The sequence below is a fragment of the Paramormyrops kingsleyae genome, chromosome 3 (genome assembly GCF_048594095.1).
Source record: "Paramormyrops kingsleyae isolate MSU_618 chromosome 3, PKINGS_0.4, whole genome shotgun sequence".
Taxonomy (NCBI): domain Eukaryota; kingdom Metazoa; phylum Chordata; class Actinopteri; order Osteoglossiformes; family Mormyridae; genus Paramormyrops; species Paramormyrops kingsleyae.
In genome coordinates, this window is record NC_132799.1 from 33097237 (window position 1) to 33109517 (window position 12281).

Genomic DNA, 12281 nt, shown 5'->3' on the forward strand with positions numbered 1-12281 from the left:
ATACATGTAACTCCATGCTACAGTTACAGTGTTTATAGATACATGTAACTCCATGCTACAGAGATACAGTGTTTATAGATACATGTAACTCCATGCTACAGTTACAGTGTTTATAGATACATGAAACTCCATGCTACAGAGATACAGTGTTTATAGATACATGAAACTCCATGCTACAGAGATACAGTGTTTATAGATACATGAAACTCCATGCTACAGTTACAGTGATTATAGATACATGAAACTCCATGCTACAGAGATACAGTGTTTATAGATACATGAAACTCCATGCTACAGTTACAGTGATTATAGATACATGAAACTCCATGCTACAGAGATACAGTGTTTATAGCTACATGTAACTCCATGCTACAGAGTTACAGTGTTTATAGATACATGAAACTCCATTCTACAGAGATACAGTGTTTATAGATACATGTAACTCCATGCTACAGAGATACAGTGTTTATAGCTACATGTAACTCCATGCTACAGAGTTACAGTGTTTATAGATACATGAAACTCCATTCTACAGAGATACAGTGTTTATAGATACATGAAACTCCATTCTACAGAGATACAGTGTTTATAGATACATGTAACTCCATGCTACAGAGATACAGTGTTTATAGATACATGTAACTCCATGCTACAGAGATACAGTGTTTATAGATACATGAAACTCCATTCTACAGAGATACAGTGTTTATAGATACATGAAACTCCATGCTACAGAGATACAGTGTTTATAGATACATGAAACTCCATGCTACAGAGATACAGTGTTTATAGATACATGAAACTCCATGCTACAGAGATACAGTGTTTATAGATACATGAAACTCCATGCTACAGTTACAGTGATTATAGATACATGAAACTCCATGCTACAGAGATACAGTGTTTATAGCTACATGTAACTCCATGCTACAGAGTTACAGTGTTTATAGATACATGAAACTCCATTCTACAGAGATACAGTGTTTATAGATACATGTAACTCCATGCTACAGAGATACAGTGTTTATAGATACATGTAACTCCATGCTACAGTTACAGTGTTTATAGATACATGAAACTCCATGCTACAGAGATACAGTGTTTATAGATACATGAAACTCCATGCTACAGTTACAGTGATTATAGATACATGAAACTCCATGCTACAGAGATACAGTGTTTATAGCTACATGTAACTCCATGCTACAGAGATACAGTGTTTATAGATACATGTAACTCCATTCTACAGAGATACAGTGTTTATAGCTACATGTAACTCCATGCTACAGAGATACAGTGTTTATAGCTACATGTAACTCCATTCTACAGAGATACAGTGTTTATAGCTACATGTAACTCCATTCTACAGAGATACAGTGTTTATAGCTACATGTAACTCCATGCTACAGAGATACAGTGTTTATAGCTACATGTAACTCCATGCTACAGAGATACAGTGTTTATAGCTACATGTAACTCCATGCTACAGTTACAGTGATTATAGATATATGTAACTCCATGCTACAGAGATACAGTGTTTATAGATACATGTAACTCCATTCTACAGAGATACAGTGTTTATAGCTACATGTAACTCCATGCTACGCATCAGAGCCACAGTACTCTCCAGTAAATAGTCCAAGACCATAACAGATATATCAGGATTGGTGGCCCATCAATGTAGCATAAAATACATCTCATCTCTGTCTGCCCATGAAGTGGCTTTGCGGGGGGAGGGCAGATAAAGGCGCCATTTGTTTAAATGTATTCTTACAAATCACTTTTTGGTGCAAAAGTCCAATTGATTGCTATTATCCCACGTGAATTTGCATGGAGTTAGGAGCAAATCAAAGGAAATGATGGCAAGACATAAACAGACTAACTCTGCTGAGAAAACACCACGTACTGGACTACGTTGAAGGTCTGTACGGTTCACTAGCAGGTGTTGCCAGGTGAAGATGTCTACCTTTAAGCCAGAACACTTACGACAAAATAAGTTGCTAAGCTAGACATAGGCAACTGTTTCATAACCAGATATGAAAGTGCTTTTGCCTTACTGTGGAAGAAAAATCTGAATGGGCGTGGTCAACAGAGAATCACTGAGGATCAGCAGGGATTCAGCGATGAAGAGACATGTGAGAATGTGAAAATGCAATGCTAGCCTTAGCTAATCTCCGCTAATGAAATTCAAAGGCGAGTAGCAGGACAAACCACAAGGAGCAAATATCTCCTCTACACATCTGTTATGTTCTCTGATTAATATTTCAATTGGTCTGTACTGGACTGAGAAACAAAACCAATTAAATCTGGGAAGGTCGATTTCAGCTGTTGTATCGTATTAGATTTCCTAGTGCTATAATGCTGACAGCTGAAGGTGGGATCCTGTTTGCATGCCTTCTCTCTAATTACTTTCCAGGAAAATAGCATTGTTGTTGTCACGAGACAGTTAGAAATCTGATCCGTCTTCATTTTTTTTTTATTCAAATATCGGAGAAACAACATTATGGGTGATCGCTGTTTTTCCACAATGCTGAGAAGCTGCTGTATGCTCAGTCAGTCTTGGGAAGTCCTTGAAGATGTGGTGTTACAGTTAAACAACTGTTTGCATGACACTGACTATTAGCATTAGCATAGGAGATGCCTAATCATTGTCTGCTCCATCTGTAGTGTAAGGGTCATCAGTCCAGGCACGGATCACTTATCAGCCGGCTAGTACTAGAATATTCACTGCAGCTTTAGAAGGCTCCTTAACCAGTTCTGGCTCCATGAAACTTTACTGAAATGCTGGAGGACTGGCTAAGTGAGCAAGCTTTTTATCTCAGTGAGCTCTCAGTAGGCTTGAAATCTTCCCTTATTGAGCTTCATTAATCATTAAAAGCAAATTCTATTCTTTTCTGCTGAGAGGGCGTGTTATTTTGTCTGAGAAGATATTCAGTCACATTTATGCCAAATTCGCTTGTATTGTTTCACACAGAGCTCTGCCGCCTGTCTGTCTCCCGCATGCCTGCCCCCAGTGTGACTAAAGCACCGTGTCCGTGATTAATCACTGTTATCTTTCTGTTTCCGCCTCCCATTTTACTCTGTTTGGCTTGACCCCACGAAGGCGGCTGCGGCTGCTATGCTAACTCACCTCTCCCCGGCTTTCTGTTTCCAGGTACCCCTCCTTATTCTTTAGACGGAAGGACATATTTGTCATACAGTAAGTTTTCACTCTTCCGGTGGCCTGTGCCTGTATTGTAACGGGACGTTGAATCGGGCTGCCCTCTGAAGCGCAGTCGTGCTGCGGCCGAGAGTTAAGCACGGGTTGACTTTCTCCTCGTTTCTGCTTTGCATGACTCGCCTCCTGATCTAGATGTAAGATACACAGTTGACCTTAGATGCTGTGGTAATTGCCAGGGGTCAGAATTGAACCATCTTCTGCAGTGCTGATTTAGAAATCAAGGCAGACCTTTCACAAGCCTCTTGTGAAATTCCTCACTGCTTGTGCATGTGTGCAGATGGTTGACCTCAATGACCTTCCGAAATAAGCCCTCCCACCTAGCACAGGCCGGCCTGCTGTAGAAATGTATGCAGTCAAATACAGCGTTTTGGCAAACTACTAGAAACAAATCTAGCATCAGAGTATATTTGTGCTGACAGATGCAAAGTATGTAGCTCTAAAGATCACGATGGTAGAGAACACGCGTGTAGTCGAAAGTCATTCTGAATGTTATGCTGTGTTTGCCTGGGAATCATGAACAGCTTGTTTGCTGCAGCGTATGAGAAATGCTAGCCTGCAGGTGCTGTGCTTCTCATGAGTATCCTGTAATGGATTTTTGCTTTCTAATTGTTCACAATGTTGTTTTTCTTTTGTGAATCTGTTTCAGGCTTCTCAGTTATAGAAGGTCTGTGAAGTAAGTGTCTGTCGATGCTGCCTTGTGTGTGAAGCTCTTTGCTGAGTACAAACTTGGGTTCAATGGGTTTGGGGAATTAGAAGCTTGGCTCCAGGCCCCTCCCCCTCCACATTGATAAACATAAATCAGTGGCCCATGACTAAAACTCTGGTAACAGAAGATGAGCCCCGTCGAGCAAGTCAGCCTTTTACTTTGGGAAATTATTCGGGCCGTTCTTGGTGCTTTTCGGGGGCCCCAGAGCGTATCGTCATTCAGCAATGAGGTCAGCCAGTACTGCGCTCCCTTTGGTTAATGCAGTACTCAGTACTCAGTACTCAGTACTCAGGAACGTAAGTCTGGAGCCAGGATGCGGCACTCTGAGAGAACATTTAGGGCTGTCATGAACTGGGGCATAGGATCAGGGGGATGGGGGAGACTTCTACCCCCCAGTATTTAATTTGGCTTCATGCTTCATGAACACGTCATTAACACATAACTGTCCTAGTACCTTCGTAATGTGTTAGTGCACATTTTGGTAACATAATACTCAGATTCATTAGCCAGTAATACAATAGATTTTATGGAAGATGGGGCAGGATTGCTGACCATCTCAGATATGCGTGTCTGTGTGTGTCTGTGTGTTGATGATGTATATATTATGTCGCCACAATGTTATAAAACCCAGTTATTTTGATGTTGTGGGAACATTTTTTTTGGTCCTCACAAAGTGAAACTCAATTTTATAAAAATCTGACTGCAATCAAAAAACAAAAAAAGTCGAAAGTCTTGTATTTTGGTTACTTGTGGTTAAGGTTAGGGCTGAGTGGGGATTAGGGTTTTCCCCATAGAAATCAATGTAAATACAAATGTGTGTGTGTGTGTGTGTGTGCGTGTGCGTGCATACAGGTTTTCCTTTTTGAGGATACATTTCGTGAAAATCTCAGTGTTTTACAACAATGGTATCCAGGAGACATCCCAAGCTTAAACTCAGAGCATGGTTGTTATAAGATCTGAGCTATATTAATAATTCGGGGATCGTTGGGATTCATTTGGGACTCATTGAGATTCATTTGGGACTCATTGAGATTCATTTAGGACTCATTGAGATTCATTTAGGACTCATTGAGATTCATTTGGGACTCATTGAGATTCATTTAGGACTCATTGAGATTCATTTAGGACTCATTGAGATTCATTTAGGACTCATTGAGATTCATTTGGGGCTCGTTGGGATTCATTTAGGACTCATTGAGATTCATTTGGGAGTCATTGGGATTCATTTAGGACTCATTGAGATTCATTTGGGGCTCGTTGGGATTCACTCGGGGCTCATTGAAGATTTATTTGGGAGTCATTGGGATTCATTTGCAGCATTGTAGTCAAAGTCAGGGATAGTATTACATGTACTTATGTGTGAGCGTGTGTCTTTGGCACCCATGAGAACCGGCCACTGACCCACCTTCCCATCTCTTCTTCAGGCCCATTAGTAAGAAGGTCTTCCTGCAGCATGTGGAGGACCTGTGCTCCGACAACAACGCTAAGTTCCAAGAAGAGTTCTTGGTACGTGGGCCAGAGTCGACCCGTCTATCAGCCAGTCCTCCCTAAAGACCAGAGGCCAGTCAAGTTAGATACGCCTTTGATCGCGCTCATTCACGTCAAAGCTGTGGGTCTGTGATTCCTTATGTCCCGAGAAAAGATGGCAGGGGTTAAAGATCTTTTTATATCAGCAAGAAAACATGTCAGCTTTAAAGAATAAACAATTAGTCAGTGGAAAAAAGCTCATACTTTTTACAGCATTTTTGAAATACAGCATTATTTTTATTGGAGTTCACCAATAGTCTAGTGTCCTTTAATTGTCCACAAATTTGAGCACTATTCATGTGATTTAAATTCATTTTACTGTAAAGAATATTTAGCCGCATTTTTCCAACAATGTATAGCAGTATTACTGTAGGTTAAAGCGTGCCCTGCCCTTGGACTGAACATAATTGCAGAGGTCGCTTCCAGACACCAAAAAGTATGATTGTAACATTTGACATGGGCAGGAGGAACCCGTGTCAGACTCCTGAGGATCTGCAGTTCAGCTCCAGCACACTGACACTGTCCATTTCCTGCAGGAGCTTCCCAAACTGCTGCCGGACCTCGCCACCACGGACGCGGACCTGCCCTGGAACAGGTCCAAGAACCGCTTCACCAATATCAAGCCATGTGCGTACTTCATGTTCCCAGCTAAAGCATAACCGTATCATAACCGTATCATAACCATATCATTCAGTTCCAGCTGTGGTTGTGTTTCTCGGCTATTATGATCAAACCCATAGTGTGCAATCAAAATTTTAATATGAGGGCAACAATCAATAAGCACCCATGTGTTCTTTAGCACCGAAAAATGCATGCAGTTATAGCTGAAACAGTCTTCATGCAGGCTGGAGACCATCGAGGAGGACGCGCGAGTTTCACTGCCTCCCAGAAACGTTACCCCACACAGCTGGGCTAGTAATGCAGCAAAAGCCAGTTGAGGTTATGCAGGCTGTAGTGCCATATGATGATACCCTATGCCATCGATTCACCCTCAGAGCGCTGTAACACAGCCGCCCACCTCCTCCCCCAGACAAATCCGGCTGTTCATTCAGCTGGAATCGATGTTGTGGCAGATATGGGACCAGATGCCTTCAAAACAAACACCGCGTCTGGGAATTCATTCACCACTGGAACTTCAATCAGGCACTGTTTATAGAGGGAGGCTGAGATTCACATGGTTCAGTCTCTCTCTTCATTAATTACCAGCAATTATGTGTCGTTTCTGATACTGGATGTACCTAATGAAAATTCACAATGCTCATTTTTAGTCTTTGAAGGTGAATTATGTGTGAATGAATTTACATTTTTTCAGATTTATGGTGGAAAATGATATGACTTACTGACATGTCATTGTTTCCTAGACAACAGCAACAGGGTGAAGCTGCTGTCTGAGCCTGGCGCGCCCGGATCGGACTACATCAACGCTAGCTTCGTTTCGGTAAGGTCAGCCAGCAGGGGGCGGGGCAGAGTGACAGCCATGAGGTGGCATCCCCGACCTGACACCAGCAGTGGGAAGAGGTGACACTTTGGCAGTAGAATCACTGTGCTGCTTCAGCCAGCTGCCTCTTAGTTATCGTAGTGCTTTCCGCCGGGTCAAGTCAGAGTCAGTGATTGACAACACAGAGTAATCCCACCCCCCGCTAATTTTATAGCTACTTTCCTCCCACTGCTTGTAAAATGGGTTAGACATACAATGGAATTAGCCTCAGGCCGGGTGTTCCTAAAGCAACACGTGCGGGACTCCGTCCTGATGGGGGGGGGGGGGTCGCTGGGGCGGCCTCATTTCCAGCCTTGCGTATAACCCTGGTCAGCTGAGGTCCGGCCGCGATTGGACCTCTCCCGTCCCCTGTGAGAATGTCAGCCTGGAGCGTGGAGAGGGCTGGAATTCTGATGGGAAAGGAAAGGAAAGTTCCACCAGTGCCTCTTTTTTTTTTTAAGTTTGGACCCGTCGCTCTGTATATTTTTATCTGCCCATGACCGGCCTCCAGTAAGTGAGGAGATTATCACTGTTCATGTTTCACATGTTATCTTAGACAGCATTTCTCTGGGACACCTCCAATAACTGCGTACGACTGGTGAATGCTTTAGATCGTGGCTTCATCATTTTTACGTTTCATTATTTAGTGGTGAGTAAATGGCTTTTTTTCATCAGTGACTGGGAATATTTTAATAGCACTGCTGTGAACTTGATATAAACATTAAGCAACAGTGCACCTGCAGTAACTTCCAGGAAATACCCTGCCAGTTATAAAACTGTAAATAAAGGATAAGATCATAGTATCACAGTCTGTACATGCAGGGAACAGCGGCTGTGTGAAACGATTCCCTTTGAGTCTGTAACCTGTACAGCCTGGATTTCTTCCATACTGTTTCTGCAGCACATGTTCATGTATTGGCAGACCTATAAAGCTACAAATCATATTTGTATAAAACATTTTTTTTTATTTAATCCTCGCAAAAATCAGTAAAAATGACCTGCCTTGTGAAGACAGAAGAAATTGATGACTTGATAAAAATCGTTCTAGCCTTTTCTGAAAATGCAGTATGTACTGTATGTGTGTGTGTGCGTATGTGTATGAGTATGTGTGTGTATGTGTGCATATGTGTATGTGTGCGTATGTGTGCGTATCTATATGTGTTTGTGTATGAGTATATGTGCATATGTGTGTGTGTGCGTATCTATATGTGTTTGTGTATGTGTGCGTATCTATATGTGTTTGTGTATGTGTGCATATGTGTATGTGTGCGTATCTATGTGTTTGTGTATGTGTGCGTATGTGTGTGTATGTTTATGTGTATGTGTGCGTATGTGTATGTATGCGTATGTGTATGAGTATGTGTGCGTATGTGTATGTGTATGTGTGCGTAAGTCTACTGCACAGACTCAGTAGCATGTCACCGGGAAGACATTCTGGGCCCCCTGACAAAATGTCACCATGGTCCCTCAGCCCCCCTTACAATATGTTAATTTTACGTATTCTGGGGCTCCTGTGAAGTACTGGGGCCCCTGAATCTGTCAGGGTATCCATGCCCCTCAGACACCCCTGGGGTGTCACCTTGACACCTGTAGCTAGCACAGCTAACGGTGTGTCCCCTTGTGCCCGTCTGCAGGGCTACCTCTGCCCCAATGAGTTCATCGCCACTCAGGGGCCGCTGCCGGGCACAGTGGGGGACTTCTGGAGGATGATCTGGGAGACTCGGGCCTGCACCATCGTCATGATGACCCAGTGCTTCGAGAAGGGCAGGGTGAGCATGCGCTCTAAGCACATCCACCTCAGTCTCTCCTGCTTCCCCACACTTAACCCTCCTTTTCTCTCCCCCCTTCAGGTCCGCTGCCACCAATACTGGCCCGAGGGGGACAAACCCATCTCCGTGTTCGGAGACATCGTCATCACCAAGCTGACGGAGGATGCCCTCCCTGACTGGACCGTGCGGGTGCTTAGAATTGAGCGGGTCCGTATGACTGCATTTGAATCATCGTCTCCATGATCGCTTGAAGATTTTCAACAAGAAAACACAGGCAGCGGATGTCTATGTCTGCAATGCCAGCTAACATTTTTTTATTCAAACCCTTAATTTGTGATTCTATAGGATTAATGAGAAGCAAATATGATCAAATATAAGCAAATTATATTTCATGCCATGCAAAGGACAGATATAACTCACTGCGGAAAAGGTTCTCTGAATGACTCATTTGAATGATTCACTTCATTATTTTTCTGGGTATGAAGATAACTAATGGCTTTTGAATAGGGATGCTTATTGTGTTTTATTTTCCATCAGAGATGTAGACTTGCTGATTTGTTCTCAAGGTAACCGATTTAACAACCATACCGATTCTCCATCCAGTATAATGACTATATGCTGGTAAACCACTTCAACTTCACATCTTGGCCTGAACATGGAGTGCCAGCAACCAGCACTGCTCTGATCAAGTTTGTGAGATCCATCCGGACCATCCGAGGCCGTGACAGGGGCACTGTTGTGGTGCACTGCAGGTGACTGACCCAAACAAATCCAGAATGTCAGGCGAATCTGTGCACAGGTGCTCCTCGACTTACGATGGGGAAACGTTCCTGTGAACCGATTGTAATGAAAAATATTGTGAGTCAAATATGAAAACGAATAAGTAAATAGGTAAATAAATAAGTCACTGAATAAGTAAGTAACTAAATACCAGTAATTGCAAAGTAAACAAATGAATGCAAGTTTATTTGGTTGAATAGAAAAAAAACACCATAAGATTAAGTTAATAAATTAAACTCAGTATGACGTGCTTAAGCTTACAAGCACTACAGAGACTGGAAGCGTGGCTGTGTGGATGTTGCTCTCAACCAGCATCAGTAGAAAGTATCGCATGGTATATCGTTAGACCAGGAACAGATCAAAATCCAAAGCTGACTACTGGATGTGCATCGCTACCGCGCCATCGTAAAGCTGAAATATCGCAAGTCGAACCATCGTAAAGCGAGGAGCATCTGTAGCTGGTAGGAATTCAAGAAGGTCTTGATACATGGATCTGTTGTGTGATACAGTGCCGGTGTGGGTCGGACTGGAGTATTCATCTCCCTGGACCACCTGATCCAGCACATGAGAGACCATGACTTCATTGACCTGTTCAGCTTGGTAGCAGAACTCCGGGGTGAGAGGATGTGCATGGTGCAGAACCTGGTGAGCGCAAGACCGTGACGTATGGAACAAACACTGGAAATCCTCCAGCTCCGTGTTTTTAATCCTAAACTGTGGCTGAGGCTGTTGATTTTTAAACGCTGATCTCACAGAGATGCCGGCGAGGTCACGTGTTCTGGCCTGCTTGGTGCTTCCGTACAGGTGCAGTACATGTTTCTGCATCAGTGCGCTCTGGAGATCCTCTCCAGGAAAGGGATCAGCCATCCAATCTGGTTCTTCAGTAGTTCCGGTTTGCAGAGGAAGGACTCTCTGGACGGCATGGAGGGTGAGTGTGGAACCTTCAGGATCTGTACTACAGATCTAGGCCAGAGTGGCAGGAATCCAGAGGTGTTGACTCCTAATGGGCATGACTTGAGGTTGTAGCTAGATCCCACAATTACTGCCAGACTATGGCATGACAAATATCTCTGTGTGACAGCATCACTTTTTTTAACTTCTTCAGGTGACGTCGAACTCGAATGGGAGGAAACGACCATGTGACTGGCATCAGTTGTAATCAGCTTTTATCAATGCGCTTCAGTGTTGCCTTCAGTGGTTAAATTGAAGCTCCTTGACCTAATCATGTACCTCGAAACAGGGGCCAAATCTCTGCAAATAGGACCCAACTGCGTCTGTCCTCTTATGTTTGTGCTGAAAGAAAGACATCCTTTTTGCTTTTAACATAAAATGTAATTGTGTAAAGGTAACTGTCCCATGCAGACAACGCTGCCTGTATTCTGTAGTTTGGGTTATTTTCTGAATTTATGTATTATGTTTTTGTAATGTAAATTACGCCAAATGGGGTATTGCCGTGTGTGTATATAACTGTGTTTTTTCACCCTTGTGTTTATTTTAATAAATCTGTGTTATTTCTGCTTTTACTGGCTGTATTGTTTCTTGAAGCTCCCTATCTAGTACTACATTTGTGTGGATTTCCAGGCTCGGAGAGAGGAGACTTCTACGTAAAGCTTCTACAGTTGTGGTTCCCAAATTTAAATTAAGCCTCATGCCATGGTATCACATGACCCTCCCCCCCCCCCCCCCCCCCCGCGCTCAGCCAAAAACACAAGACAGCTGATGGACAGGGGGAGAAGATTTATCGATCGCCATCAGGCACATAATAGTTGCCCTGAGTTCAAGGGCTTCTGAGGTACCGTCCCCGCTGTCACAGTACATAAAGGGACTTTCTGTCACATGACTGGCATGTTGACGTTTGCGGGGTGTCTCGCCATTTTTGAAGGATCACCGTGCTCTTTGAGTTTCTAGCATAACTCCTTAATGAAGGTGCTGTTTGTGTTTCAGGTTTCCTGTGTTTTCAGGGGGTTGTATACAATAAGAGACAGGAATATAAAAGCATGTGGAAATTCAGCAAGCAGCTTAAAGCTTAGGTTTACATCTGCCAAGATCCCGATGACAAGGACCATTTAATGTTTATTGCATTTTGTGTGCAAAATTCAGCTGCATCATTATCTGGGACAGTTAAATCAGATGCATAGGCCTAGTACCCATTGTAAGGTAAAATGCATTATTTAAAAATAAATAAATAAATATATATATATATATATATATATATACACATATATATATACACATATATATATATATATATATATATATATATATATATATATATATATATATACACTCACCTAAAGGATTATTAGGAACACCTGTTCAATTTCTCATTAATGCAATTATCTAATCAACCAATCACATGGCAGTTGCTTCACTGCATTTAGGGGTGTGGTCCTGGTCAAGACAATCTCCTGAACTCCAAACTGAATGTCAGAATGGGAAAGAAAGGTGATTTAAGCAATTCTGAGCGTGGCATGGTTGTTGGTGCCAGACGGGCCGGTCTGAGTATTTCACAATCTGCTCAGTTACTGGGATTTTCACGCACAACCATTTCTAGGGTTTACAAAGAATGGTGTGCAAAGGGAAAAACATCCAGTATGCGGCAGTCCTGTGGGCGAAAATGCCTTGTTGATGCTAGAGGTCAGAGGAGAATGGGCCGACTGATTCAAGTTGATAGAAGAGCAACTTTGACTGAAATAACCACTCGTTACATCCGAGGTATGCAGCAAAGCATTTGTGAAGCCACAACACGCACAACCTTGAGGCGGATGGGCTACAACAGCAGAAGACCCCACCGGGTACCAC

At 42.9% G+C, this 12281-nt stretch overlaps 1 protein-coding gene across 4 annotated transcripts in view; it reads left to right on the forward strand.

Annotated features, from left to right (window-relative positions):
* LOC111843417 (phosphatidylinositol phosphatase PTPRQ-like) overlaps nucleotides 1-11016 on the forward strand; it is a 46822-nt gene extending 35806 nt beyond the window's left edge. The window contains exons 49-59 of one of the 4 annotated variants that reach the window (XM_023811012.2): nucleotides 3155-3199; nucleotides 3867-3893; nucleotides 5351-5432; nucleotides 5990-6080; nucleotides 6815-6891; nucleotides 8565-8699; nucleotides 8781-8906; nucleotides 9303-9451; nucleotides 9989-10124; nucleotides 10284-10407; nucleotides 10585-11016. In XM_023811012.2, the coding sequence (XP_023666780.2) occupies nucleotides 3155-3199; nucleotides 3867-3893; nucleotides 5351-5432; nucleotides 5990-6080; nucleotides 6815-6891; nucleotides 8565-8699; nucleotides 8781-8906; nucleotides 9303-9451; nucleotides 9989-10124; nucleotides 10284-10407; nucleotides 10585-10622 (1030 nt within the window). In that variant the 3' untranslated portion in view covers nucleotides 10623-11016. The remainder of the gene's footprint in view (nucleotides 1-3154; nucleotides 3200-3866; nucleotides 3894-5350; nucleotides 5433-5989; nucleotides 6081-6814; nucleotides 6892-8564; nucleotides 8700-8780; nucleotides 8907-9302; nucleotides 9452-9988; nucleotides 10125-10283; nucleotides 10408-10584) is intronic. The other 3 variants (XM_023811011.2, XM_023811013.2, XM_023811014.2) reach the window with 3 other exon arrangements.
* Nucleotides 11017-12281: the final 1265 nt, after the last annotated feature.